Source organism: Schistocerca serialis, chromosome 5 (assembly GCF_023864345.2).
Source record: "Schistocerca serialis cubense isolate TAMUIC-IGC-003099 chromosome 5, iqSchSeri2.2, whole genome shotgun sequence".
Classification (NCBI taxonomy): Eukaryota; Metazoa; Arthropoda; class Insecta; order Orthoptera; family Acrididae; genus Schistocerca; species Schistocerca serialis.
This window is the reverse complement of record NC_064642.1, coordinates 339415621-339443331: the sequence shown is the minus strand read 5'-3', so window position 1 is coordinate 339443331 and position 27711 is coordinate 339415621. Positions and strand designations below refer to the sequence as shown.

General features: G+C 40.3%; 1 protein-coding gene across 1 annotated transcript in view; it reads right to left on the bottom strand.

Moving 5' to 3' along the window:
- The window catches only part of LOC126481929 (serine/threonine-protein kinase mos), a 93752-nt gene that overhangs the window by 57562 nt on the left and 8479 nt on the right, over positions 1-27711 (bottom strand). Inside the window, exon 2 of the mRNA XM_050105888.1 lies at positions 18288-18522. Coding sequence (XP_049961845.1) covers positions 18288-18522 — 235 coding nt within the window. The remainder of the gene's footprint in view (positions 1-18287; positions 18523-27711) is intronic.

Below are 27711 nucleotides of genomic sequence, written 5' to 3'. Positions count from 1 at the left end.
GCCCCCTTCCAATCTAACTATGAGATCATCAGTCCCTCCTGCCTGGAACAGGCAAGTCAACAAACCTATGCACCAAAGAATGGCCTAGTATGTTAACCCAATGAAAGAAAACCCCAAAGATCTAGTGAAGGTCAACAAAGCCTAGAGAAAAGAACAAGGAAGAAGAAAAGAGGGGAAAGGAAGAAAGGCAGGCAAGGTTTCCCATCCAGGGAGCAGCCAGAACATGGAATAGGGGACATACACCTGCAACTTACCAAAGGAACTCCACCCAACAATGCCCAAAAAGGACTAGCGACATGGACAGGGTGACACAACCATAGGAAAACAGAAGAAGAACACCAAATAAAACAGATCTGTGAAAAGGGAGAAGAAGAGCAAAAGAACACGCAGGGCAAGGTATTGGATGGACTACCAAGCCCAACCAGTCACTGCCTGTTCAGGGCAGAGTAGGCAACAGGACCTCCTGCCAATCCCTCCATGTGCCAACAAGACTGAGGCATGCTCCCTTAGAGAGAGCAATAAAAACCCCCTTCATGAACAAACCATAAAACCAGGTCAGCCACAGAGGCACCACCACCACCACCACCACCACCACCACCACCACCACCAGTACTGAGTCTGGAAGATTAAGCCTCTGCCACAGGGTGGCTATGTTAGGAGAGTCCAGCAAATGTGGACCACTGTCAAATGGACACCACAATGACAGTGGGATGAATCCTCACAATGGAAGAGGTGACCATGAGTCAGCCAATAATGGCCAATGTGGAGCCATCAAAGTGAAAACACTGCAGCCATCCAGCAAGCAGCAGAGTTCATTACATCCTAAGCAAAGCAATCGAGCTTCCAGTATGGACTACTTCTGAAAACATGTAATGTGCTGACTATTGAAAAGAATTGGCACCAGAGGGTCTCAAGCTGAGCCAAGTCTTTCAGGCCTCATGAAAGGAGAAGACAGAGTTGTGGATGGGAGATGCACAACAAAGTGTACGGGAGTGGGCCCAGAGAAGAAATGGTACAGGAGAAAGCAGGGGTTATGGAAAGTGGGGCCAGATGCAGATGGCAATCACAACTCCAGACTTGGGTTGCCATTGCAGGAGATGAGTGTCTCTATTTTGAAAAATGCGACCATAGTGTAGGTGTTCCAGGGAGCAGCAGATGCTGAACACATAAGCAATGAACTACTGTTGGTGCAGAACTTGTAGTGATGGAACCCCTGCCTCCACTAGGAGGCTGATCATGAGGCTAGTCCAAAAGGCACCTGTTGCCAGCCATACCCCACAATTCTATACTGGTACCAGCTTCTGTAATGCTGAAGGTAAGGCTGAGCCATATGCGGGACTCCTGCATCCAGACAAGACTGGACCAATGCTTTGTAGAGCTGTAGCTGAGTAGAGTGGTTTTGCACTCCACTTGGTCCTGCTGAGGCATTAAAGAGCATTGAGGTGCAACCAACATGTTCACTTAGATGGCAATGATCGCGAAGTCATGTCAACTGGGCCTCAAAGACCAGTACCAAAAAAATTATGAGAGTTGACCACATTGAGAAAATAGCCATCAAGGTACAGATCCTGATGGTGATGGACTGTACAGTGGTGACAGAAATGGACAATGCAGGTTTTGGCAGCTAAAAATGGAAACAATGATTGGAAGCCGAGGATTATGCTCACTGTATTGCTCCATGCAGTCTGCTTTCAGCAATGCCCATTGTGGACAAATGGAAATAAATGCATAAAAATCAGCATAAAAGGAAGGGGGCCAGGGTGGGCCCCACACATGCTGACAGGCCATTGATAGCTACTAAAAAATGGTGAGTGATGGATGCCATTTGTAACACTGGAGGTCATGACAACCGTCTCTAACAGCCACAACAATTCTGGGTGTCTACCAAGGGACAGTCTTCCATCAGGGAGAAAACAAGGTAAAAGTAATCACCAAAGCAGCTGATGAGAGGATGGCACCTGTCAAACTGAGCACCTAAGATGGCAGCTGAGCAAAAGGCATCCCAATCTGCATTAGTAAAGACCCATCTAGGGTGGCAACCAGGTAAGTAATGCTGGAGAAAAGGTAAGACAACTGGAAAATGATCACTGTTGCACAAATCATCATGAACTCCCCATGGAATGGATGGAAGAAATCTGGAGCTACAGACAGAAAGATGAACAGCCGAAAAAGTGCCATGTACCACACAGAAGTGCGTGGGTGCTCCGGTGTTGAGGAGGCACACAGATAGCCCTGCCAGCAGGTCTTCAACAACCTGGGCAGTGGTTGCTGTGTTGTCCCACAGAGGGTTATGGGCATTGGTAGGAAGAAAGGGGGAGGAAGCTGTTTAAAGGTTGCATGAAGAGCAGGAAGCATAGCAGACTAGTCTGGGTGGAGGGAGGGGGAGGGGGGGGGTGGAGAGATCAAGTTGGCATATAGTTATCACAGAGTCTAAACGGATCCAAACAGCCACCACTTCCAGTGAAGTATGAATAGGAATCCAAGAACTAACAATGTTCATTTGGACCAATGTACAGACACCACCGGATGCTTACAAAGGGCCAATCCAATTCCGGCAGAAGGCTTGGAAACCATCAAGAGTTGTCAAATGAGCCCCATCCCTGGTGGGTGACAGAAGAAGGTTTCTTCTCCAGCCAAGGGGAAGGAGTGGTACCACCAGGAAGCAGGAAAGGGAAGGAGGGCAGGACAGAGGAAGAGGAAAGGGCACATCAGAAGCGAAGATTGACATTAAGGATACTGGATGGAGATGATCAGATTTCTATCAGGCCTCAGAGTAGGAAAGACAGTAGAGAGTTTTCAGTGCCTGAATCTTCCTTTCCTTTTTGTAGATTGGGCAGTCCAGTGAGTGAAGGGAATGTTTGCTGGAACAGTTCGCACACTTGGGCAGCCGGATGCAAGAACTCCCCACATGGGGAGGGCAGCTGCAGTCACCATGACTAAGATTTGCCTGACATCGTGAAGATACGTGATCAAAATAGATACACCGGAAACAGCACATTGGTGGTGGGCTATAGGGATTCGCGTCTCAAGGAAGATAATGCCCTGGGTCACAACTAAGGACTGGTGAGAAGTGATGCTCGCTGGGATGGAGCCTAACTGCTCACAAGCAGAAAGAGAAGCCAGTTGACAGACCAAAATAAAGTTTTAATCAGTAGGGAATCAGATTGCATCTTACTACATCAGTCAACTTCAATTTCACCAAACTTACTTATATATGATTTACTAAAAAGAGCAGTCAGGTATAAACAGAAGTCTCATCATCTGTCCTGGAACAAACCAAGTAATGGTTGAAGGGTTTCATCCCGAGCAGGCAGGCCTGGGCCTCCTTCCATGGGGTGGCCAGAGAGGGGAAGGCTGAGGAAGCAAAAGCAGGAGGAAAGAGGGAACTGAAGACATGACCACACAAGAATGATAAGAGGTATGGAGCACACACGAGATGCAGAATATCTATCCTGGTACCAGATACTCCACAATCAGGGGCTCATCCCATGGGCACCACCCAACTGTGACAAGGGTTGCCTGGCACAGTGGCCATTGCCGGAAGTTCTGATGCCCCAAAAAACTGAGCAACCACTCCGCGACTATGCACAGTGGTGGCAGCTCAGGTACCAGAAGTGTGATCCCTGTGCTGTCAGGGGGCTCAGCCAGATATGTACAAAACAGCCCCATCACACAGAATGGATACAAGAGGAAAGGGTTGGATTACTAAGGGAATCAGAACCTCTTGCCAGAAAAAAAAGGGAGCTCCACATAATGTGCAAAGAAAATAATGCCACTGAGGAAATGCATACTCACTACAAAACATACACCAAAATCTTACAAAAGGTCATTAAACAGGCAAAAAGAATGTACAATGATTACTACATAAATAATTCTACAAATAAAGTGAAAGCTATGTGGGACATCATTAAAAAAGAAACTGGCAAAAATAAGAGAACTGAGGAGAACATTGTCTTGATACACAACAATAAAAAGATTTTACAGCCTACAGAAACAGCAAACATATTCAACAAATACTTCACTGGGATAGCTGAAAATTTAATAAAAACTAATTTTAGTTCAACTCAGCATCAAGTGGTAAACAAGTGCAACAGTAATAAATTTTCAGTGTTTGTGGACCAAGTAAGCAGGGAGGAGACATTGAAGGCTGTCAGAGAACTAAAGACAACATACTCAGCAGGAATTGATGGTATACCGAACAGAATCCTAAAACTCTGTATACAAAATATAATTGACCCCCTTACTCACTTATGCAACTGTTCCCTAGAGTCAGGCATCTTTCCAGACCAACTAAAAACATCAAAAGTCATCCCTATTTTCAAAGCTGGTGACAAAGATGAAGTAATAAACTATCGCCCCATTACATTAACATCCTGTTTCTCAAAAGTAATAGAAAAAATTATGTGTAGTAAGTTGTTAAAGTTTATAAACAAAAATAGTGTGCTATCTGATACTCAACATGGCTTTAGAAGCAAGAAATCAACGGAGACAGCAATCTATGAATGCATATCTACTGTATTAAAAACAATAGATAAAAAACAACAAACAACAGGTATATTTTTGGACCTAACCAAAGCCTTTGATATGGTAAACCACAAAACCCTATTGAAGAAGCTAGAGCACTATGGAATTAGGGGATTGGCAAATGATTGGATTCATTCATTTCTCAGCGACCGTAAACAAAAAGTATTCATCAGACATATAGATGATAAAGCACGAATAATCACAGAATATGTATCATCAGAAAGCCCAATCACTTACAGGGTACCACAAGGGTCAGTAATGGGACCCCTACTTTTCTTGTTATATATCAATGATTTGGATATACATATTGATTCCCACAAAGTAATACTGTTTGCTGATGACACAACAATATTGGTAAAAGCAGCAAAAAATGAAGATATACAAGAAGACGTAAACACAGTTACAAAACATCTAAGTAACTGGACAGCAGAAAATCAGTTGATAATAAACTACAACAAAACAGTAGCCTTAAATATCCATAACCACCAGAACACCACATTGATATATCCAGAAATAAAAATCAAGCAACACCCTATTGCAAATGATGAGGCTACAAAATTTCTCGGCATCTGGATACAAAGAGACTTAAAATGGGACAAACACATAGAACAAATTAATGCCAAGCTGAGCACAGGCTGTTATCTTCTTAGAGTTCTCAAACAATGCATAAATGAACAGGCAATATTGTGTGCCTATTATGTGTACTTCAATGCCCATCTCAAGTATGGACTCATATTCTGGGGAAATTCCCCAGCAGCTCGAGGGACATTCAGAATACAAAAAAGAGCCATTAGGATTATGACAGGGAGTGGTGCTCGACAGTCCTGCAAACCAATATTTAAAGCACTGAATATACTACCTCTACCGTGTATGTTTATTGTTGACACACTAATGTATGTAAAAAAGTATATGATTGGAAATGATGATAATACTTTAAAAAACAAAGATATACATGATTATAATACTTGAATAAAATATAACTTGCATGTACCCCCAGCCAATACCAGTTTGTATCAGAAAGGTACGTGCTATCTGGGTATTAAACTCTATAATAGACTATCAAATAGTATAAAATGCTTGCAAAATATTAGTGCTTTTGAAAGATCTGTCAGAGAATATCTACGGTACCACTGTTTCTACTCAGCAAAGGAATACTTGGACCAGAATAACTGTTAAGAACTAAAGCTACTGTAATTTTTAACACTGTATCATTGTAAGAACTACAACTATTGAAATTGGTAGCATGTTGAAAAATGATTATTTAAATATGTATCATTTTGCACTTAGTAATAAGTCCAATATCATCCTGTACACTGTACTACATATGATCAAAGGACTCAATAAATAAAAAAATAAAACACATGCTGGTGACCTTGCAGGGGGAGGAGGGGGGGGGGGGGAAATGCTAGGACAGGGAAGGAGGGGAGGGGGTGAGAGAAAAACCATGCCAAAGACACTAGGCTCACACTACAGAAACAGTTTAGAAAGGCAGGTTATATGCCAAGGTGGACCATAAAAAGGGTAGGGGGAGAGTGGAAACATGAGACAGAAGTGAAGGAGAATAGCGAAACCGAGGGAATAGCTGGGTAACCATGTAGGGGAAGTGTGAAATGGCAAATCAGAGATGAGAAATGCAAGGCTGTAGATGCATGCAAGACTATGGGAGAGATCCTATCAGGAGCTTAAATGGCAAGCCAGTACTAAGCACAGGAGGAATAACTGAAAAGTGGAATGAATATAAACAATGTTACAGAAAGGTAAGAGGAAGCAGATGATGATGATGACATGGGAGATACTACAAGAAGAATCCGACAGGACACTGATTACAGTAAATCTCAATGAGGTCCAAGCAGTAGACAACAACCTGTCAGTATTATTGACATCCTTGGGAGAGCCAACCATGACATGACTATTTCACCAGGTGCCTAAAGTATATGAGACAAGCAAAATGCTTACAGTTTTGAGAAGAATGTAATAACTTCAGATTCCAAAAAGAAAGATGCTGACAACATGTGAATACTATTGATCAAGCAATTTATGAAATGGTTGTTGCAAAATTCTGACAGATTATTTACAGAAGAATAGAAAAACTTGGAAAAAATTAGTTTGATTGCTGGAAAAATGTCAGCTGGGAATTAATCAAAGACAAATACTCATTTAGGCAGGGGGGTTGGAATTTTATGTTAAGAAAAGTGTGACAAGGAAAAATTGTACAAGACCATTAACTGGGGCAAAGGAATGAAAGGGGAGGTCACATGAGAGACTTTTGCACAGAGTGTAATCTGATTAGTAATAAAAACTTCCTTTAAGAATCATGGAAGATGACTGCATAGTCTGAAGACATCTGGAGACACTGGAAGATTCCAAATAGATTAAATAAAGGTGAGAGATTTAGAAACAAGATTTTAAATGAAAAATAATTTCCAGGAGCAGTTAGTTGTAGGCTGAGCGTAACTGATTAGTTTTGGAAGGCAGATGAAAGCTGAAAAATTTGCATAAAGGTGGGTAATTTAAGCAAACTGACCAGAGTAAGCAGAAAGAACCTGAGATTGTTGAGAGTTTCAAAAAGTGTACCAGACAAAAACTAACAAACGGAAGAAAGAAGATAATTAAGATAGCTTAGAGAGGTGGAACAGTGAAGACAGGAATGCAACAATTAGGCCTCTCTCTCTCTCTCTCTCTCTCTCTCTCTCTCTCTCTCTCTCTCTCTCTCAAGCTCTACCCTCCAATCTTCTCCTTATGCAGACACTGAGTTACCTGCTGAAAGAGCTGCCTCATGCTATCACACTAGCCCCTCCTTGCCTTGTGTATCCTCCCTTACCTCTGTCCCGACCTCCATCTGTTTACAGAACTGCTCTCAAAAATCAATAATCAGTTTCATCAAGAGCTCGTAAGCTAGTGTGAATATTGTTTTCTGTTACACGTGTGTATGCGCCACACAACACTCCACTATAGGTGAGTTATTGCCTTTCCCTTATTTCACATGTTTTATGAATATTTTGGGAAAGAAGTTTCTCATCTACTGTACATTCGTGGGAAACTTCTTCCTATTTTTCACCTTTTGGCATGTGCAGAGCTGTTTTGAGGCCCAATCAACACCAGCCACTCCAAGCTGAAAAGGGTGGCAGCTGCTCCAAAACTAAGAATTCTATACAGGATATGCAGTGCACATCTGAATTAGAAGTAATAACTGACATGAATGAAAGTGTATGATAGAAAAAGGGAGAGCAGAGGGTGCCAAATGGTAGGTTTTTAGGATAGAGAAATCCCTCCATAGGCCTGGTAAGACTTTCTGCTTCCAGGCAGGGTAACATTCATCATAGCAGTTCAGAGGAAGAAAATAATACATTATTATTCATCTACAGAGTGTCTATGGACTGGTCCCAGTAATAACAGAATTCTAAATTCTAGTTGGAATGTATGTCAAAAAAACAGTTGAACGCCAGTGGTGGAGTTGTGTTTATAGCTATAAAGGATATGTAAGATGCAACGATGTTAGCACAGGCTGTGAATATGAATTTGCGTGAAGCTTAGTGTTAAAGGTAAACCAAACATGGTCATCAAATTCTGTTCTGGATAGTCTGTGCAGGAGTAAACATTTGAGCAAAACTTGGAGACTACTACATGTAAATTTCCTGGTCATGTTATACTATTAGATGGATATTTCAACTTGTCAGTTATAGACTGTAATACTCAAGTGATTAAGGTGCATTGTGGAGACATGAAAGCATTTGAAATTGTACTAAATGCCTTATCCAAAAATTGCATTGAGCAATTAATCATTGAACTGATTTGTGAAATAGTCATATTGGATCTCCTGAAGACAAACCTGAACTTTTCAACTCAGAGTAGAACAGGGAATCAGTGGTTACAAGGCCACTGCAGCATCACTGAAAACTGTTGTAAATAGGAGTACAAAGAAAGGTAGGAAAATCTTTCTGTTTAGCAAGAGCAACAAGAAACATTTCATATTACCTAGGTGGCCAGAGTGAAAACTTCATCTCCAGCACTAACAATATTCAGTATCAGTAGACAAAGTACGAGAGCATTGTAATACACTTCGGACAGGTATGTGCCAAGCAAGTTGTGAGGGACAGAAAAGGCACACACCATGATTTGACAGCTATGTTAGAAAAATGCTACGAAAGCAAAGGGACCTTCACTTTAAAGCCTTGTTGACAAATGAAAATTACTTACAGTCAAAATTAGAATAGAGACACCTGTGTGTGATGCGTTTGACATATTCAAAAGTAAACTTCTGTCTTCCAACTTGACAGCAAAACCTAAGAAGTTTTGCTCTTTGTTAAATCAGTAAATTGATAGAGGCCATCTGACCAGACACACTGATTTGTACGGGCATTGAAACAGAGTACCGTGCAACACATAAAATGCTGAAATACTAGCAGTCTTTTCGAAAACTATTTCACAGAGCGAGTCCCTAGTGTAGTGCCTCCTTTAAACTGTTGCACCAAGGACAAAATGGCCGACATTGAAGAAAACCAACTGAAATTGCTGAATAGAGGAAGGGCATGGGACCTGATGGGATACCAATATTATACTAAATTGAACATTCAAAAAACCTGGCCTCTTCTAGCAGCAGTATACCAGTGGTCTCTAGAGGACTGAAGTGTTCTGATGATTGGAGAAAAGCACAGGTCATTTGTCTTTTCAAGAACAGTCATCAAACAGATGCATAAAACTATAGGCTTGTATATCTGATGCAGGTCTGTTGTTGAATTTTGGAACATGTTTTATGCTCATGTATTATGACATTTCTGAAGACCGAAAATCTTCTGTGTAGGAACCAACAGACGTTCTGAAAACAACGATCTTGCAAAAACCCAGTTCACTACTTTCATCCGCAAGACCCAGGTGGCAGTAGCTACAGGTGCCCATGTAGATCCCACGTTCCTTGATTTCTGTACGAAATTTGATGCAGTTCTGCACTGCAACCTAATGAACAAAAATGAGTATCCAGACTGTCAGACAAATTGTGTGATTGATGCTGTAATTATGGCCTTAGAGATTTTCCAAAGGTTTTACCTCACTAACAACTTTTATGTTTTTAGGAAGTTTATGAAGTTCAATTCCCATGTAGGAAGTACATTTTTGGCATGAAGATGTGTTGTTTTGGGTTAAGCAAAAATTTGTTTTGTCTGGCCAAGTGACCTTGTGTATCACAGCTTTTTTGCAGTCTGCAGTCCTTGCCTATTACATTTATTTGGAAAAATATAACAGCTTCATAATATACACACAATTACATGTCTATTTATTTTTCAACATATATAAATGACATAGTAGACAATGTCTTAAATTCTGGGGGGCTTTTTGCAGCTGATGCTGTTGTATACAAAGGAGTCTCAATACTAGAAAATTGTACTGGAACACAGGAAGACCTGCAGAGAGAGGCAACTGATCCTCAATATAAACATATCTAATGCATCATGTTTAGAAAGGATGACTATTATATCATTAAACAATTGCAGAAAAACCAATGGAAACAGTTATTTCCATAAACTATCTAGGGGTGTGTGTATAGAGCAATTTGAAATGGAATTATCATATAGAACTAATCACAGGAAAGGCAGATGACTGACGGATTCATTGGAAGAATTCTCAGGAAATGTTTTCCAATGAAGGAAGGAGCTTACAAAACCCTGATCCCACTAACACTTTAATATTGCTCATCTGTATGGGATAAGTACCAGACACGATTGATAGGAGAAAGAGAGATGAACCAAAGAGCAGTGTGTTTCATTATAGACTCATGTAGTAAGCACTGAAGTGTCACGGAGATTATCAACCAACTCCAGTGGCAGACATTGCAAGAGAGGTGTGCTGTGGTTTACTGTTAAAGTTCCAAGAGCATGCATTCTTACGAGCGTCAACAAGTATATTGCTTCCTCCGATGTATGGCTCATGAAAAGACTGGGAAGATAAAATTAGAGAGATCTGAGCCCATGCGTGGGCTCACCAGCAACCATTCTTCCTGGAAACCAGGAGCAACAGAAAATGTGGGATTTGACAGTGGTGCGCAAAGTACCCTCCGCCAAGCATCACAAGATGGCTTGTGGAGTATACACGTAGATGATGCAAATTCTCTTAACTCCCTTTTCACATTATAGTAGTACCTTTGGTCTGGCCCTTTGTCAATCATTGCCTTTTTTCTCCCAGTAAATATACATAAATGAAATATGAGGGCTGTGAGTATTGTCAAATAGTGACTTTCTAATAAAAAAATATATGTATTGTCAAAATGTTCATTACATCTCTGCATGTGATTAAGCCCTTACTGAAGTTGGGTGTACTGTACAGTTCCACTCTAATTGTGCATTCAGCAAATTTCCTACCTTCCAATAAGTTGGTTGGACAAAAATAGTCATTTTAGAGAGTAGTGTCATGTTGCACACACACTTTACTGATATTGATATTCCCTCACACTTTCCACTTCCTCCTAAGTTTAAAAGGAAGAACCTATTTTCAAATGTTCCTTCTTCCATTTAATCATAGCGAATGCTCTAAAAAATATTATAGATATCAAGACATTCACATTTCTTGTGCTGTTTCCAGGAGGGTATGGTTACTGCCAAGTCTCTCATTCATATCATTGTGAGGAATTTTATTTGATTTAGTAAGCTTCTCAGATGTCTGTTTAGACACAGCCCTAAATATCTAATGAAAGTGTTTATGACAGGTGCCCAGAGGTTGCCCACTGATGACAGCTACCTTTCCAACCATCCACCCCATCAGTACCCAACTCAACTTGAAAACTAAACTTTTTAAATATAAGATTGAAGCATCCCTGTGATCTGGACTATGTTACACTAACACAACTCGCAGTGGTTGTTGAACAGTGTATACTGTTTAAGTACTGCTACCCAGTCCACAACTCCTACACACTGGGTGTGCCATCCCATATTATTCTTTGACTGGATGAGTTTCCTGTGGCGTTTATCATTTAGGATGATCCATGAGGCAAGGATAACGCTTTTTAGAATGCTATGAGCACTGTTAACACCTTATCTCTGCTAGTTCCTTCCTCCACTTTCAAATGGCCCCTATCATGTTCTAACCATTTAATAATGTAGATAGAATCTAACAATGGAAAATCCAGGATGGAATTTAACAATATAATGTAAAAAGGGCAGTTGCTACTCACCATATAGCAGAATGTCCTATCATAGAAGGTTAAAAAAAAGAAAAAAAAAACAAACTTGGGGCTTTTGGTCAACAAGGCCTTTGTCAAAAGTATACAAAACACACACACACACACACACACACACACACACACACACACACACACACACACACACACACACACACACAACTGACATACACATGGCCATAGTCTCTGGCAGCTAGAGCCAGACTGCTGTCTCTAGCTCGTGTGTGTGTGTGTGTGTGTGTGTGTGTGTGTGTGTGTGTGTGTGTGTGCGCGCGCGCGCGTTTTCTACTTTTCACAAAGGCTTTGTTGGCCGAAAGCTAACTTTCTGATAGTCTTTGTTGTGATTCAGCATATGGTGAGTAGCAACCATCCTTTTCATTACATTGTTACAGTAACTTAGACAACTGTTTTCACAAAGTAAAGAATATTGAATTACAAAATGGTATCATTCTTTTGCCCCAAATTCTTAAGTATGTTGAAGGCTTAGCCCGGCTCAGTTTAGTATGTGTGCAATTCGTGAAATTAGCAGCTCTGCTGCATAATGCCCAAGTATTTGTATCAACTGTCAGTTATGTCTGTTTTCCTTGGAAATTAAAAATAGAATTGTGTTAGGATAATATAACAAAATTTATGAAAGAGTGCTCTTGTGAGGTTTAAGTTATCTGTGTTTGAACTGGTTTGATATATACTCCATCTATTTCTGTCTTGTGCTGATCTTTTCATCCCTATCTAACTATTACATACAACATTGTCTGTATTCTGTTTTGTGTAATCTCACCTAGCAGCTTCTCCTATTTTTCCCTCTATTGCTCCTTCAAGCACCAAGTTAACTATTTCTGGAGGTTGTAGCAGATGTCTCCCTAACCCCCAATCCTTTTGGTAATGGCCTTCCATGTACTACTTCTGCCATCTATTCTTTTTATAATTTTGCTGTTTTCATTCTTCATCTGTCCACATTCTGTAATAGCACCTCATTTCAAATGCTTGCAGGTTGTTCTTTCGAGTTCTCAATGCTGTGCTCCTGATGGACATTTCCAGAAACATTTTCCTCATTTTTGTATCTATGCCTGACACCAGCAGAAATCTTTTTAATGAAGAACACGTTCTTTACTTGTGCCAATTGTCATCACCCTGTGTTATCTTGCTTCCTAAACAGAATTATTGTACTCCTTGCACCACTGTGTCATTCTCAGTTTTGATGCTAATTGTGTTATTGTCTTTCTACTACTCTTCACCACATTGCTCTTTGTTTTGATTCTCATTAAGTCATATTCTACATACAGTAAGTATGCTGACCTTTCCTGTTTACAGTTATCTTAAGCCTGCCTCCCATCCAGCCAAAGAGCATTGTCATTTGTGAACCTCTGATTTCACATCTGTTCCACTTGCATTTTTGTCCCTGTTCCAAAAATTCTCTTTCAGTTCTTTCATTGCTTCTTCTATGTAAGAGCTGAACAACAGTGGTGGTAAGTTACAGTCCTATCTTACACTCTTCTGAACAAGAATTAATGTTTCTTGACACTTCACTTTTATACTTCAGCCTGGACTTTGTAGAGGTTTTAAATTCCACCACCACCACTGGTCCACAACTTATAGGGAAGTATCCTGATTCACTCTGCCTTCAATTACTCAGCAAAATGGCAGAGCTGTCTTACACATCTGGTCACTTTTGCTATTCTGAAACCAAACTGACCTTCACCAGTATCTCTTCAGTTTTTTCCTGTGTATTAATCCAGTCAGCAATTTAGAAGTGTAACATGGCATAACAATTGTCTGATACTGTTTACATATATGTGCACCTTTGTCTTTGGTAATCTGCCAGTACTTTTCTGGAAGTGTTGCAGAATCATTTGTTACACACATTTTTGTCACCAACTTAAATTATGACTCAGCTTCTACACTTTCCACAGATTTCTGAAGGTACTTTATGAACTCTTGCCAACTTTCTTGATCTATTATTTAGTGGTGTGTCAAATTCTGACTGCCTTCCTGAGTCACCTATTTCTTCCACTTCTACTTCTACTTTCTTTTCCCACCAGTATTTGGAACAAATCCTCTACATTTTACAGGCCTTTGATATACTACTACCAGCCGTCTCACTTTGTTCACATTTAACAGAAGTTTGCCTTCCACACCTTATAGCTTTTCATCTTTACAGTTTACTTCTCTGAAGTTGTCTCCCATTTCTGTAGGCCACACTAAATTTTCTTATAACTATATTTATAAATAATAAAAAATAAAAAATCTCATTTGTTCTGATTTAACGTCATTGTACTTCCTGTTGATTTCTTTTCTAACCAGCTAAACGAAGTTTTTTTTAAACATTTTACTTGTGTAAACCCATCAACGGAACATTTTCCAGTGGGCTGAAACGTTGAAGTTAATCTATTGCATGAGAAAGGGATAAGAATAACAAACTCCTGGTTAATTTCAATTTTGCAGAATTCTCAAAAATCTTTGGTAAGTTAATATATAGGAAGCTTCATAACTGCCTACTTACAAGTAACATCGCTAAAGTCAGTTTGTATTTCTGATGGACAGTTGTATTAGGAAGGCAGACGAAACAATGGAGCTTAGCAAGAAACAGCCCTGTATTAATCTACCAGGCTTCATCTGAATGGGAACTAATTGCATGTAGTGTCCCGTAAAGTTCCCTCTTAGGACCTTTACTTTCTCTTGGGTATAACAGTGACCTTTCAGCAAAAATGGTAATAGAGGCTAAGTTCATTTGCTTTGCACATCCAATGATTATTGCAATGAAAGGCAAATCAAATTTAGTTATAGAAAGGACTGTTAATAAAAAAATTTATGGAAATTAATAAATGGTTTTAACCTATTCAGTGTCAGTAACCTTAGAAAAATTTCTATATTCAGTTGAAAACCTTCAAGAGGTTTCTGCCAAATGTATGTACAAAATGTGAGGACATGCTGATAGATGAAGTAGAGAGGTTTTAATTGAGATTAAAACTTGACAGTTAATTCAGTTAGGAGCAGCATACAATAGAACTGATGAAATGCCTACAAAAATTGGCGTGGAATGTGAATTATGTCAGACATAGGCAAAGTAAAAATAAAATATCTGGCCTTCATTTGTTTGTTTCCATGTCTTACAGTGCGATACCATATTTCGGGGAAACACTTTAAGTGAAACCAAAATGTTCCAGATATACAAACCACAAATTCTCAATACATGTATTGAAATTTGTCATAAGAAAGACATCTCTCTTTCACTCAATAGCTCAGTTTATTGAGTTAACATCAGATGTAGGAAAAACTGTTGTGAAGACAAAGTTCCTCATTTTAGTCTACAAAGTGTCCATTATTTAGGCCAACAATCTAAGTAGTAAAACAGCCATCATTAAAAATTTAACTACAAATAAAGCACAGTTTAACAAGAGCCTAAATGGTTTATTGGTGACTAACTTCTCCTATCCTATCGATGAACTGCTTTTACTCATATTTATAAATGACCTTCCACTCTGTACCACTACAGTGAGCAAGTCCATCCTCTTGGCAGATGATAGGCCTACTTCTCTCCTAGCAGATGAAACAGCAAGGAAAAATCTGAAAACTTCTGGCAATATAGTGTATTTAATGATATCCTCAGCTGCTTTAACTGTAAAAGACTCTCTGCAGATCTCTCTCTCCCCCCCCCCCTCACTCTCTCGCCCCCTCTCTCTCTCTCGCCCCCTCTCTCTCTCTCGCCCCCTCTCTCTCTCTCGCCCCCTCTCTCTCTCTCGCCCCCTCTCTCTCTCTCGCCCCCTCTCTCTCTCTCGCCCCCTCTCTCTCTCTCGCCCCCTCTCTCTCTCTCGCCCCCTCTCTCTCTCTCGCCCCCTCTCTCTCTCTCGCCCCCTCTCTCTCTCTCGCCCCCTCTCTCTCTCTCGCCCCCTCTCTCTCTCTCGCCCCCTCTCTCTCTCTCGCCCCCTCTCTCTCTCTCGCCCCCTCTCTCTCTCTCGCCCCCTCTCTCTCTCTCGCCCCCTCTCTCTCTCTCGCCCCCTCTCTCTCTCTCGCCCCCTCTCTCTCTCTCGCCCCCTCTCTCTCTCTCGCCCCCTCTCTCTCTCTCTCGCCCCCTCTCTCTCTCTCTCGCCCCCTCTCTCTCTCTCGCCCCCTCTCTCTCTCTCGCCCCCTCTCTCTCTCTCGCCCCCTCTCTCTCTCTCGCCCCCTCTCTCTCTCTCACCCCCCCCCCCTCTCTCTCTCTCACCCCCCCCCCTCTCTCTCTCTCACCCCCTCTCTCTCTCACCCCCTTTCTCTCTCTGTGTGTGTGTGTGTGTGTGTGTGTGTGTGTGTGTGTGTGTGTGTGTGTGTGTGTGTGTGTCAGAACTTTAATAGTGGTAACTATTTATTTACAGCTCGTACAAAATAGATACATGTTTCAAAGTTTTATTGACCTTCAAAATAGTCACCAGCATTGTGTATAACCTGTTGCCAGCAATGTGGAAGTCTTAGGATACTCTTAGCAGTGGCAGTTGTGTTGACATTTTGAGCAGCGTGGTCTGTTGCCCGATGAATTTGTAGCAGTTCTAAACCCAGTGCCTTGAAGGGTTTCCTTCAGTTTAGAAACCGAGTTGAACTCACAAGGGCTTAAGTCAGGGGAGTGTAGTAGGTGTTATAGCACTTAGCAGCCTTATCAGTCAAACAAATCAGGAACAGCTTACACTGTACGCGCTTTAGCATTGTCCTGCAAAATTAAGGTCAGGTCCTGCAGAAAGTGTCATCACTTCTGTCTCTATGCTGTTCATTTTTTGAACACAACTACGACCAGCTGAGAGACAGAAGTGATGACACTTTCTGCCGGTCCTGACCATCATTTTGCAGGACACTGCCCAAGCATGTACCGTGCAAGCTGTTACCGATTTCTTTGACTGATAGGGATGCTAAGTGCTATACCACCTACTGGACTCCCTGACTGAAGCCCTTGTGAGTTCAACTCTATTTCTAAACTGAAGGAAACACTTCACGGCATTTGCTCCAGAACTGCTACAAATTTGTCGGGCAATAGACCGCACCGCTCGAACTGTCAACACAACTAGCACTGCTAAGAGTATCCTACGACTTCCTCATTGCTGGCAACCGGTTATACACAATGCTGGTCACTACTTTGAAGGTCAGTAAAACTTTGAGACACGTATATTTTGTATGAGCTGTAAATAAATAGTTACTGCTATTAAAGTTCCAACCCTTGTATTAAGATGTTACTAATACAAGTGTCTTATAGGGTAGTTGTAAATATTAATTCCGATTTCTTTCCATAGTATGTACGATTTTATTGTCATGTATTATGATGTAAATTAATTGATACGAATATTATTGAGAATCTACCATATTGTGCTCTATTGTAACCATTAACACGAATTTTATGAAAATCCTTCAAGGTAAATATTGTAAGAAGCACTGTCTCATCCCTTACCCTAGCAACTATAATGCTATTACGATCAACAGTGCTTGCAATAAAATAATTAGCAGTACGAGTCAATACATATATTTTTAGCTGCATCACATAACATCAATATTTTTTTAACAGCTGCCTTTGACACACCTTCAGTGCATCAATTCTTGTGTATTATTTTTTTATTGTATGATGCTTTTCTACAACATCCTTCACATGAACTCAAGCACTTTAGTACATACACAGTTAAATGTTTGTTGTTAGCTTTTTGATTAATGAGCAAATGAAAAAATGTGTAATTTATTTTATTCATATCCCAGAGTATCACCTCATTATGATCTGTAGAAGGGACACTAATGTATCAGTTCTTTATATATATATATATAATACGGATATCATGGAAGACTGCAAATGTAATAAAATATAAGCAACAATCACCACGTAACTGACTATTCATCAACAAGCATCACTATCCAGAATGATATTTTCACTCTGCAGTGGAGTGTGCGCTGATATGAATCTTCCTGGCAGATTAAAACTGTGTGCCGGACCGAGACTCGAACTCAGGACCTTTGCCTTTCGCGGGCAAGTGCTCTACCAACTGAGCTGGAAGGTAGGAGATGAGGTACTGGCAGAAGTAAAGCTGTGAGGACGAGGCGTGAGTCGTGCTTGGGTAGCTCAGTTGGTAGAGCACTTGCCTGCGAAAGGCAAAGGTCTCGAGTTCGAGTCTCGGTCCGGCACACAGTTTTAATCTGCCAGGAAGTTTCAAGTATCATTATGTCCATCAGTAGTATGTGGTACAAGTTGAGAATTTGGGTCTGACGGGAGATGTGCTAGGGTAGGCTAGGTGTGCTAGGGTAGGCTGTGCGGTTGCGGTGACCACTGAATCAAGATGGCATAGTGGTCATTGCATTTGCCTAGTAAGTAGGACACGTGGGATCGAATCCTGACCTGGCAAAAATTTTCAACTTGCCCCATCGATATAAATCGATGCCCACTGGCAGGGAATGTCTTTCTTTGTGACTTGGATGTGAATTGCAGAGTAGAGATGTACATGTGTATGTAATGGCTAGTAGCAAAGGAATTTATATAAAATTGCAACTGTAAGTGCAGTATTGTGACGAAGCACTCATAATGTTACACTATGGATGTATTTGTAAGGTTGGGAACTATTTTACAAGTTAAATGAAAATTATTGGGTTTATTGCTTACCTTATCTTTCTTGCCTCAGTAATGGGATATTGTGGATCATCCAAGAGTTTTTGAAGTTCCGTACCACAACATTTTTCCATTAAAACTATTCCAAACTGTTTATTGGGATTTATAACTTTAATTATGTGTATTATATTAGGATGGCATAGACCCATACCATTTGATTCATTTTCAAGTGTGAAACTTGCATCTGGATGTCTTTGTTTGTCCACTAATTTTGCTGCAATGTAGTTTCCTGTAAATAAATGTATCCCATTTAGTTGGATACAGTACCAGGCTATTGCTTTTAGATTAAAAATTATTTGTTAACATGGGCACTCATACTAAATAGAAGGAATTAATTTACCCACTGTTAGAGTATTTACTGGTCAAAAGTATCTGCAATAGTTGAATAAACTACCACTACTGCAATATTGGTGTTGTGAAAAACAGTAAGAGAGGCTTATCTCATCATTTATTTAAATTTAAATGTCAGTACAAATATCCTAAGTAGACAGGAAGTTCATGTTTGTTTGTGTGGCCATCTTCCACAGCAAGCATATAAATACTTGTTTTGCAGATCAAACTGCCTTTTCCTGCTGCTATTTATTTTATTTAATCCATACGCGTTTCACCTTCTACTTTTTTTAAGGCATCATCAGTGAGATCTATAATGATACAATTTTGTTGGTTACAGATTATCAAACAGTTCACTTCGCAATTTTTTGTAAAAAATGTAATTACTTACGATTTGCTGATTTGTGTTTCCTCACATCTGGTCTGGAGGTCACACTATCAGTGATAAAAGTGACAGTGCGACCTCCAGACCAGATGTGAGGAAACGCAAATCAGAAAATCGTAAGCAATTACATTTTTTACAAAAAAATCACGAAGTGAACTGTTTGATAATCTGTAACCAACAAAATTGTATCATAGATCCCACTGATGATGTCTTAAAACAGTACAAGGTGAAACGCGTATGGATTAAATAAAATAAATAGCAGCAGGAAAAGGCAGTTTGATTTGCAAAACAAGTATAGAAAGGAAGTTATTTACACAAACTGAGATGAGTTCAAACATTCTGTACACCAAGAACAAAAATGTCAGGTCTAATCATGGTGAAATGTTCTCAATAAAACAATACTAAATATCATCTTGTAAATATTCCACTGTCTCAGTAGTGGCTTTAAAGGAAGTTAAACCAGCTTACATATAAAATTGCAGATACTTTTGATTTTTTGGATGAAATTAAAATCTGCTGAGGAAGAAATTTAAGCTGTATGTGAAATTAATTGGAGAAGACTCAGTAGTCATTGGGACAAACTTTTAATTGCATCTTTCTATCTATTACCATAATTGCAATCATTTAGAGCCAAAAACTTTTGACAAAACTTTCAATTGCTAGTGCATATACTAACCTAACACCCTGTCACCATCAGAGGAAACTTTAATCGTCAAACAAGTAACACAAAAATTGTACAAATTTCTAAGAGGCGGACACGACAAGGTGTCCTGTGGAACATTATTGAATGCCTTTTTGAAAACCACATAGAACAGATAGTTTGGGAGACCATCCATGATGGAATTATATTGGACCTAAGGATAACAAATACACGTAACCTCTTTGAGGATGTCCACATTTAAACTTATCAGTGTTCATGAGGCTGTTGTAGCAACAACAATTATCTAAGTGCAAAGGGCAACTAAAACAGGATTTTATGGAATATCAAGCAAAATTTGGAACTGTATTGTGGAGTCCCTATAAAGGGAGAATGCAGCATGTTATCTTGGATGATTAATCATTGGTAGATGCAGAATAGATTTCAGACATGACCTGTGGAAGTGGGCTGGGATCATTCACGTATATACCTTACATGAATGACCTTGCTGACAATATTATCAGAAATCCCATGCATTTCACAAGTGATGCATATTGAATAACTATCTGAAAGAAGCTGCATAAAGACTCAGTTCTTACGATTTTGAAGTGGTGCAACTAAAGATTCACAACTTGTATTTAATTTTCATAAAGTTAAAATTACCCACTTCACAAAATGAAACAAAAATTTAGTGACCTATATCTAAAATCTCAAGTTACAATTGGAATCCATCAACCCATACAAATACCTGACTAAGAATTTTTATGAATATGAAATGGAATGATCAGGTATATTAAATTGCAGGTAAAGCAGGCGATTGACTTTGGTTCATTGGTAGGATACGAGGAAAAATAAATCCATCTATATAGGAGAATGCTGACGAAACACTTATGTGACCCAATCTATAATACTGCTCAAGAGCATGGGACCTACACCAAATAGGACTGTCAGGAGCTATAGCACATAAGCAAAGAAGAGCACCAAGAATCTTTGGCTGAGGGGGGTTAAGGAAACAAACAGTGACACCAATCCCTTGGTCAAGAGATCCATCTGAAGTCATATGTCAGCCAGGAATTTGATCGAATTTGAAGGTACATAGAATTGGTAAAATCAAGGCACTGAAAGCAGAACTCCCCCCTCCCCTCCCTGCCAACCTGATGCAGCACTAAGACATTAACAGAATAAATGATGAAACTGCCTGGCAAATTAAAACTATGTGCTAGACTATGACTCAAACTCAGGACCAGGGACTCACAACTTCAGTGCAAGTGCTCTACCAAGAAGTAGAAGTAGAAGTATTAGTAGTAGTAGTAGTAGTAGTAGTAGTAGTAGTAGTAGGAGGAGGAGGAGGAGGAGGAGATTAGTGTTTCATGTACCGTCAACAATGAGGTCATTAGAGATTGAGCACAAGTTTGGTTCAGAAAGGAGAAGAAGGAAAGCAGCCATGCCCTTTTGAAGCAACCATCCTGGTATCTGCTGTAAGTGATTTAGGGGAATTGCAGAAAACCTAAATCAGGATGGCCACACGTGGGTTTGAACCATTGTCCTCCCGGATGCAAGTCCAGTGTGCTAACCACTACACTACTCTGCTCAATAAGTGCTCTACTGACATGATTCACGTATGTTCTTACAGCTTTACTTCTGCCAGTACTTCATCTCCTAACTTCCAAACTCCCCAGAAGCTCTCCAACAAAACTTACGAGACTAGCACTCCTGTATGAAAGGATACTGCACAAACATGGCTTAACAACAAACTGGGGTATTATTTTCAGATTGAGATTTTTCACTCTGCAGCAGAGTGTGCACTGATATGAAACTTCCCAGCAGATTAAAACTGTGCACCAGACCAAGACTCAAACTCAGCTAAGCTATGTCTCCACAGTGCCCTTTCTTTCTGGAGTGCTAATCTTGCAAGTTTCATGGAGAGCTTCTGTGAAGTTCGAAAAGTAGGAGATGAGGTACTATAGGAAGTCAGTCATGCTTGGTGAGCTCATTTGGTAGAGCACTTGCCTGTAAATGATGAAGGTTCCAGCTTGAAGTCCCTCTTCAGCACACAATTTTAATCTGCCAGGAAATTTCATGTCAGTGCACACACTGCTTCAGAATAAGGATATCATTCTAGAACAAATAATGCCTTCTAACTAAGGAGATTTGTAACAATAAAAGTGAGAGGACTAGAAACATGATATCTGTATGACCTAAAAGAGTAAAAAGAGATAAGAGAAATAATCAGGTCAGTAAGGAGCTGGATGTCATCTAATAAGCCAAGGCTCAGCATGAGGTGGGAGACATCCCAACCCAACCGCACAGCCAGCACCCCAAAAGCAATTTAAAAGATACACCTGAAAATAAAATCATTTTCTGAGAAAATGAAGAACCAGTTCAACTGTCCATAAATTGTCAACCAATATTCACTATAAATTTGGAAGATCATGCTTGGTACAGACAGCCATGAGGAGGAGGGGCATTCCATGGAGGTGAGAGTACTGCCTGTTAGGCTTAACAGCCACAAAGTGGGAGTGGCTCATGATGTAATATGAGACTATTGGTTAATCTGGTATGAGCGATGTAGGGACAACACAGTACAGTGGAATCCTTATGGGAGGAACAGGAAAAGGAGTGCCATGCTGCCACAGTCCTCTTGATAGCACAGTGTTTCTTAGATGTGACAGTAGCTCCCCAGATGATCTGTCTTTGAATAAGCAGAGGTTTTATTTGCACGAACAGAACTGTACCTGGGATCATTTAAGCAGATGTTAGACAAGTAACCACTTGTATAGTGAAACACTCTACCAGTTCATTCCTTGGGATATCGCCACGTCTTGGGATCCAGGAAACGCAATTCAGCAGGTAGTACAATTTTGGTAAGAGAAGATTGTGAATAAGAGGTGTCACAGGATGACAAGAGTAACATCAATTAATAGCCTGGAGACTGTTCACTGACTCAATACAAATTATAATGTGGTCAACCAGGTTAATTTAATAAAATGTACAGCTCTGTAATTGGCTATCAGCTTCACTTGCTAACACTAAACATACTTATCAACAAATGTTGTTCCTGGCTGGTTGGTGACGTAAAAGCATATCCCATCGTATCCACGGTTTTAGAGCTGTCAGGGGAATCATGGCAGCACCCTAATACTGTTAAAGAACAGATGCTGAAATGTCATGAGGATGACAAACTGCTGAAAACAGGTTGGTCTTCATTTGTTGTCTGTGTACTAAGCAAGAGTGATTTCAAAGAAATCAATGGGGAGACATTCTAAGGTGGCGGTGAAGGGGGGGGGGGGGGGGGATGGGGGGTTGTGGATGCCCTTGCAAAGGATCTTTAAAACATTCCAAATCCAACTGGTAATACCACTCGAGAAAGAGTGTCTTTGGGTTGACACCTCCCATATGAAAAAATATTTTGATAACTAGTAAACTGTTGTATGGTGATTGTGTGAATGACCAAGAGTTTGTACTGTCTGAACTGAAGAGATAAGAGCACTACTTTCATGAGGAAACTACTTCCACGACTAATCCAGGAGGAGCCAGTGGCCAGTTTTTCTTCACGATGATGTACTGGACCCAATAATGTCAAAATCGAAGATGGTGCTGATCCATAAACCTGGCAACCAAAGTCCAGTCATGATGAGAACAGGGCTAAGAAATACTGAGTAGAGTACAGCAATCTGCACCACATGACTTGTGGCCAAGGATACAGATTGTTAAGCTTCGGCATTGGGAAGTATCCTCTGTCATGCATTTCCCATGTTTTCAACACTGTCACAAAGGTAGTATGTGTTATCTGTACTGATAATCTAAAAGTATAAATTTTCCCACCATTTAAATTTATTGGTTGGATATTCTTTTTGGCTAGGCATATTCCACCAGTAAAATTAGTGTGGCTATAGAGCTGGTTAATTAAAAGTTATAGTTAATTAAAGTTAGCACTACAACTTGATATGTGTAAAACTGTGAGCTAATCAGCATTCAGTGGTATCCCATACAGCAAGCATAATCCATCCTTGAATCTTACTCCTAGTGCAAAACACTCATTAAATGAAACAATTTATCCCATATAAATTAATGTAAAATGTGGTAATGTGTTCCATGCAGACAAATTATTGAAATTTTTACCTTATTCACGCCATTTATTTAAAGAAAACTATACATAGAGTATTATGTACTTTATTATTCACAATACATAACTACTACTTCTTTTACTAGGAAGCTATCTAGTGTCATTCTTTTCTGCTGATGCTTCAACACTTGGCAAAAATGTAAAACAGCATTATCTTCAAATTTGTTGCATGCATAGCCACTGCTTTATTGGGGGTGATTATTTTCAATGTATAATGCAACTTATTCCCAGGCTTTCATCATTTCATTTCTCTTACTGCTCCATAAGATTGCTACTTTGCCATAACTGCATCCTCCTCCTCCTCCTCTGAACTCCTCTCCACAACTTCCTGCCGTGAAACACATTGCAACTCCATAAGCACTTCTACGGTCATTTCTTGGCTGTGATCTTCCACAATTTCATCTATGTCATTGTCATCCAATGCAGTCCCATACTCTTGGCCAAACACACAGTCTTGTTGATTACAGGCTCCACAGGTACTGACTCAAAAGCCTCAGTCACACTCGACCATGCACTCTGGCCAAAGCTTGTTCCAAGCAGAAGTGAGTTCTCTTGATAACTCACTCCCATGCCTTTTCATTCATCTTGATGCAGGCAACGATGTTCAAGTGATACTTGTAATATGCTCTGAGAACAAGATTGGTAGCTTCAGTCAACTCAAAGAAATCCTCATGGAGTGCTTTAGTGGTTTTTTTTTTTTTTTTTTTTTTTTTTTTTTTTTTTTTGTCATCAGTCTACTGACTGGTTTGATGTGGCCCGCCACGAATTCCTTTCCTGCGCTAACCTCTTCATCTCAGAGTAGCACTTGCAACCTACGTAATCAATTATTTGCTTGACGTATTCCAATCTCTGTCTTCCTCTACAGTTTTTGCCCTATACAGCTCCCTCTAGTACCATGGAAGTCATTCCCTCATGTCTTAGCAGATGTCCTATCATCCTGTCCCTTCTCCTTATCAGTGTTTTCCACATATTCCTTTCCTCTCCGATTCTGCGTAGAACCTCCTCATTCCTTACCTTATCAGTCCACCTAATTTTCAACATTCGTCTATAGCACCACATCTCAAATGCTTCGATTCTCTTCTGTTCCGGTTTTCCCACAGTCCATGTTTCACTACCATACAATGCTGTACTCCAGACGTACATCCTCAGAAATTTCTTCCTCAAATTAAGGCCGGTATTTGATATTAGTAGACTTCTCTTGGCCAGAAATGCCTTTTTTGCCATAGCAAGTCTGCTTTTGATGTCCTTCTTGCTCCGTCCATCATTGGTTATTTTACTGCCTAGGTAGCAGAATTCCTTAACTTCATTGACTTCGTGACCATCAATCCTGATGTTAAGTTTCTCGCTGTTCTCATTTCTGCTACTTCTCATTACTTCCATCTTTCTTCGATTTACTCTTATTCCATATTCTGTACTCATTAGACTGTTCATTCCATTCAGCACGTCACATAATTCTTCACTTTCACACAGCATAGCAATATCATCAGCGAATCGTATCATTGATATCCTTTCACCTTGTATTTTAATTCCACTCCTGAACCTTTCTTTTATTTCCATCATTGCTTCCTCGATGTACAGATTGAAGAGTAGGGGCGAAAGGCTACAGCCTTGTCTTACACCCTTCTTAATATGAGCACTTCGTTCTTGATCGTCCACTCTTATTATTCCCTCTTGGTTGTTGTACATATTGTATATGACCCGTCTCTCCCTATAGCTTACCCCTACTTTTTTCAGAATCTCGAACAGCTTGCACCATTTTATATTGTCGAACGCTTTTTCCAGGTCGACAAATCCTATGAAAGTATCCTGATTTTTCTTTAGCCTTGCTTCCATTATTAGCCGTAATGTCAGAATTGCCTCTCTCGTCCCTTTACTTTTCCCAAAGCCAAACTGATCGTCACCTAGCGCATTCTCAATTTTCTTTTCCACTCTTCTGTATATTATTCTTGTAAGCAGCTTCGATGCATGAGCTGTTAAGCTGATTGTGCGATAATTCTCGCACTTGTCAGCTCTTGCCGTCTTCGGAATTGTGTGGATGATGCTTTTCCGAAAGTCAGATGGTATGTCACCAGACTTATATTCTACACACCAATGTGAATAGTCGTTTTGTTGCCACTTCCCCCAATGATTTTAGAAATTCTGATGGAATGTTATCTATCCCTTCTGCCTTATTTGATCGTAAGTCCTCCAAAGCTCTTTTAAATTCTGATTCTAATACTGGATCCCCTATCTCTTCTAAATCGACTCCTGTTTCTTCTTCTATCACATCAGACAAATCTTCACCCTCATAGAGGATTTCAATGTATTCTTTCCACCTATCTGCTCTCTCCTCTGCATTTAACAGTGGAATTCCCATTCTACTCTTAATATTACCACCGTTGCTTTTAATGTCCCAGAAGGTTATTTTGACTTTCCTGCATGCTGAGTCTATCCTTCTAACTACAATTTCTTTTTCGATGCCTTCACATTTTTCCTGCAGCCATTTCATCTTAGTTTCCCTGCACTTCCTATTTATTTCATTCCTCAGTGACTTGTACATATGTATTCCTGATTTTCCCAGAACATGTTTGTACTTCCTCCTATCATCAATCAACTGAAGTATTTCTTCTGTTACCCATAGTTTCTTCGCAGCTACCTTCTTTGTACCTATGTTTTCCTTCCCAACTTCTGTGATGGCCCTTTTTAGAGATGTCCAATCCTCTTCAACTGTACTGCCTACTGCACTATTCCTTACTGCTGTATCTATAGCGTTAGAGAACTTCAAACGTATCTCGTCATTCCTTAATACTTCCGTATCCCACTTCTTTTCATATTGATTCTTCCTGACTAATGTCAGGAACTTCAGCCTACTCCTCATCACTACTATATTGTGATCTGAGTCTATATCTGCTCCTGGGTACGCCTTACAATCCAGTATCTGATTTCGGAATCTCTGTCTGACCATGATGTAATCTAATTGAAATCTTCCCGTATCTCTCGGCCTTTTCCAAGTATACCACCTCCTCTTGTCGTTCTTGAACAGGGTATTCGCTATTACTAGCTGAAACTTGTTACATAACTCAATTAGTCTTTCTCCTCTTTCATTCCTTGTCCCAAGCCCATATTCTCCTGTAACTTTTTCTTCTACTCCTTCCCCTACAACTGCATTCCAGTCGCCCATGACTATTAGATTTTCGTCCCCCTTTACATACTGCACTACCCTTTCAATATCCTCATACATTTTCTCTATCTGGTTCATCTTCAGCTTGCGACGTCGGCATGTATACCTGAACTATCGTTGTCGGTGTTGGTCTGCTGTCAATTCTGATTAGAACAACTCGGTCACTGAACTGTTCACAGTAACACACCCTCTGCCCTACCTTCCTATTCATAACGAATCCTACACCTGTTATACCATTTTCTGCTGCTGTTGATATTACCCGATACTCATCTGACCAGAAATCCTTGTCTTCCTTCCACTTCACTTCACTGACCCCTACTATATCTAGATTGAGCCTTTGCATTTCCCTTTTCAGATTTTCTAGTTTCCCTACCACATTCAAGCTTCTGACATTCCATGCCCCGACTCTTAGAACGTTATCCTTTTGTTGATTATACAATCTTTTTCTCATGGTAACCTCCCCCTTGGCAGTCCCCTCCTGGAGATCCGAATGGGGGACTATTCCGGGATCTTTTGCCAATGGAGAGATCATCATGACACTACTTCGATCACAGGCCACATGTCCTGTGGATACAAGTTACGTGTCTTTAATGCAGTGGTTTCCATTTCCTTCTGCATCCTCATGTCATTGATCATTGCTGATTCTTCCACCTTTCGGGGCAATTTCCCACCCCTAGGACAAGAGAGTGCCCTGAACCTCTATCCGCTCCTCCGCCCTCTTTGACAAGGCCATTGGCAGAATGAGGCTGACTTCTTATGCCGGAACTCTTCGGCCGCCAA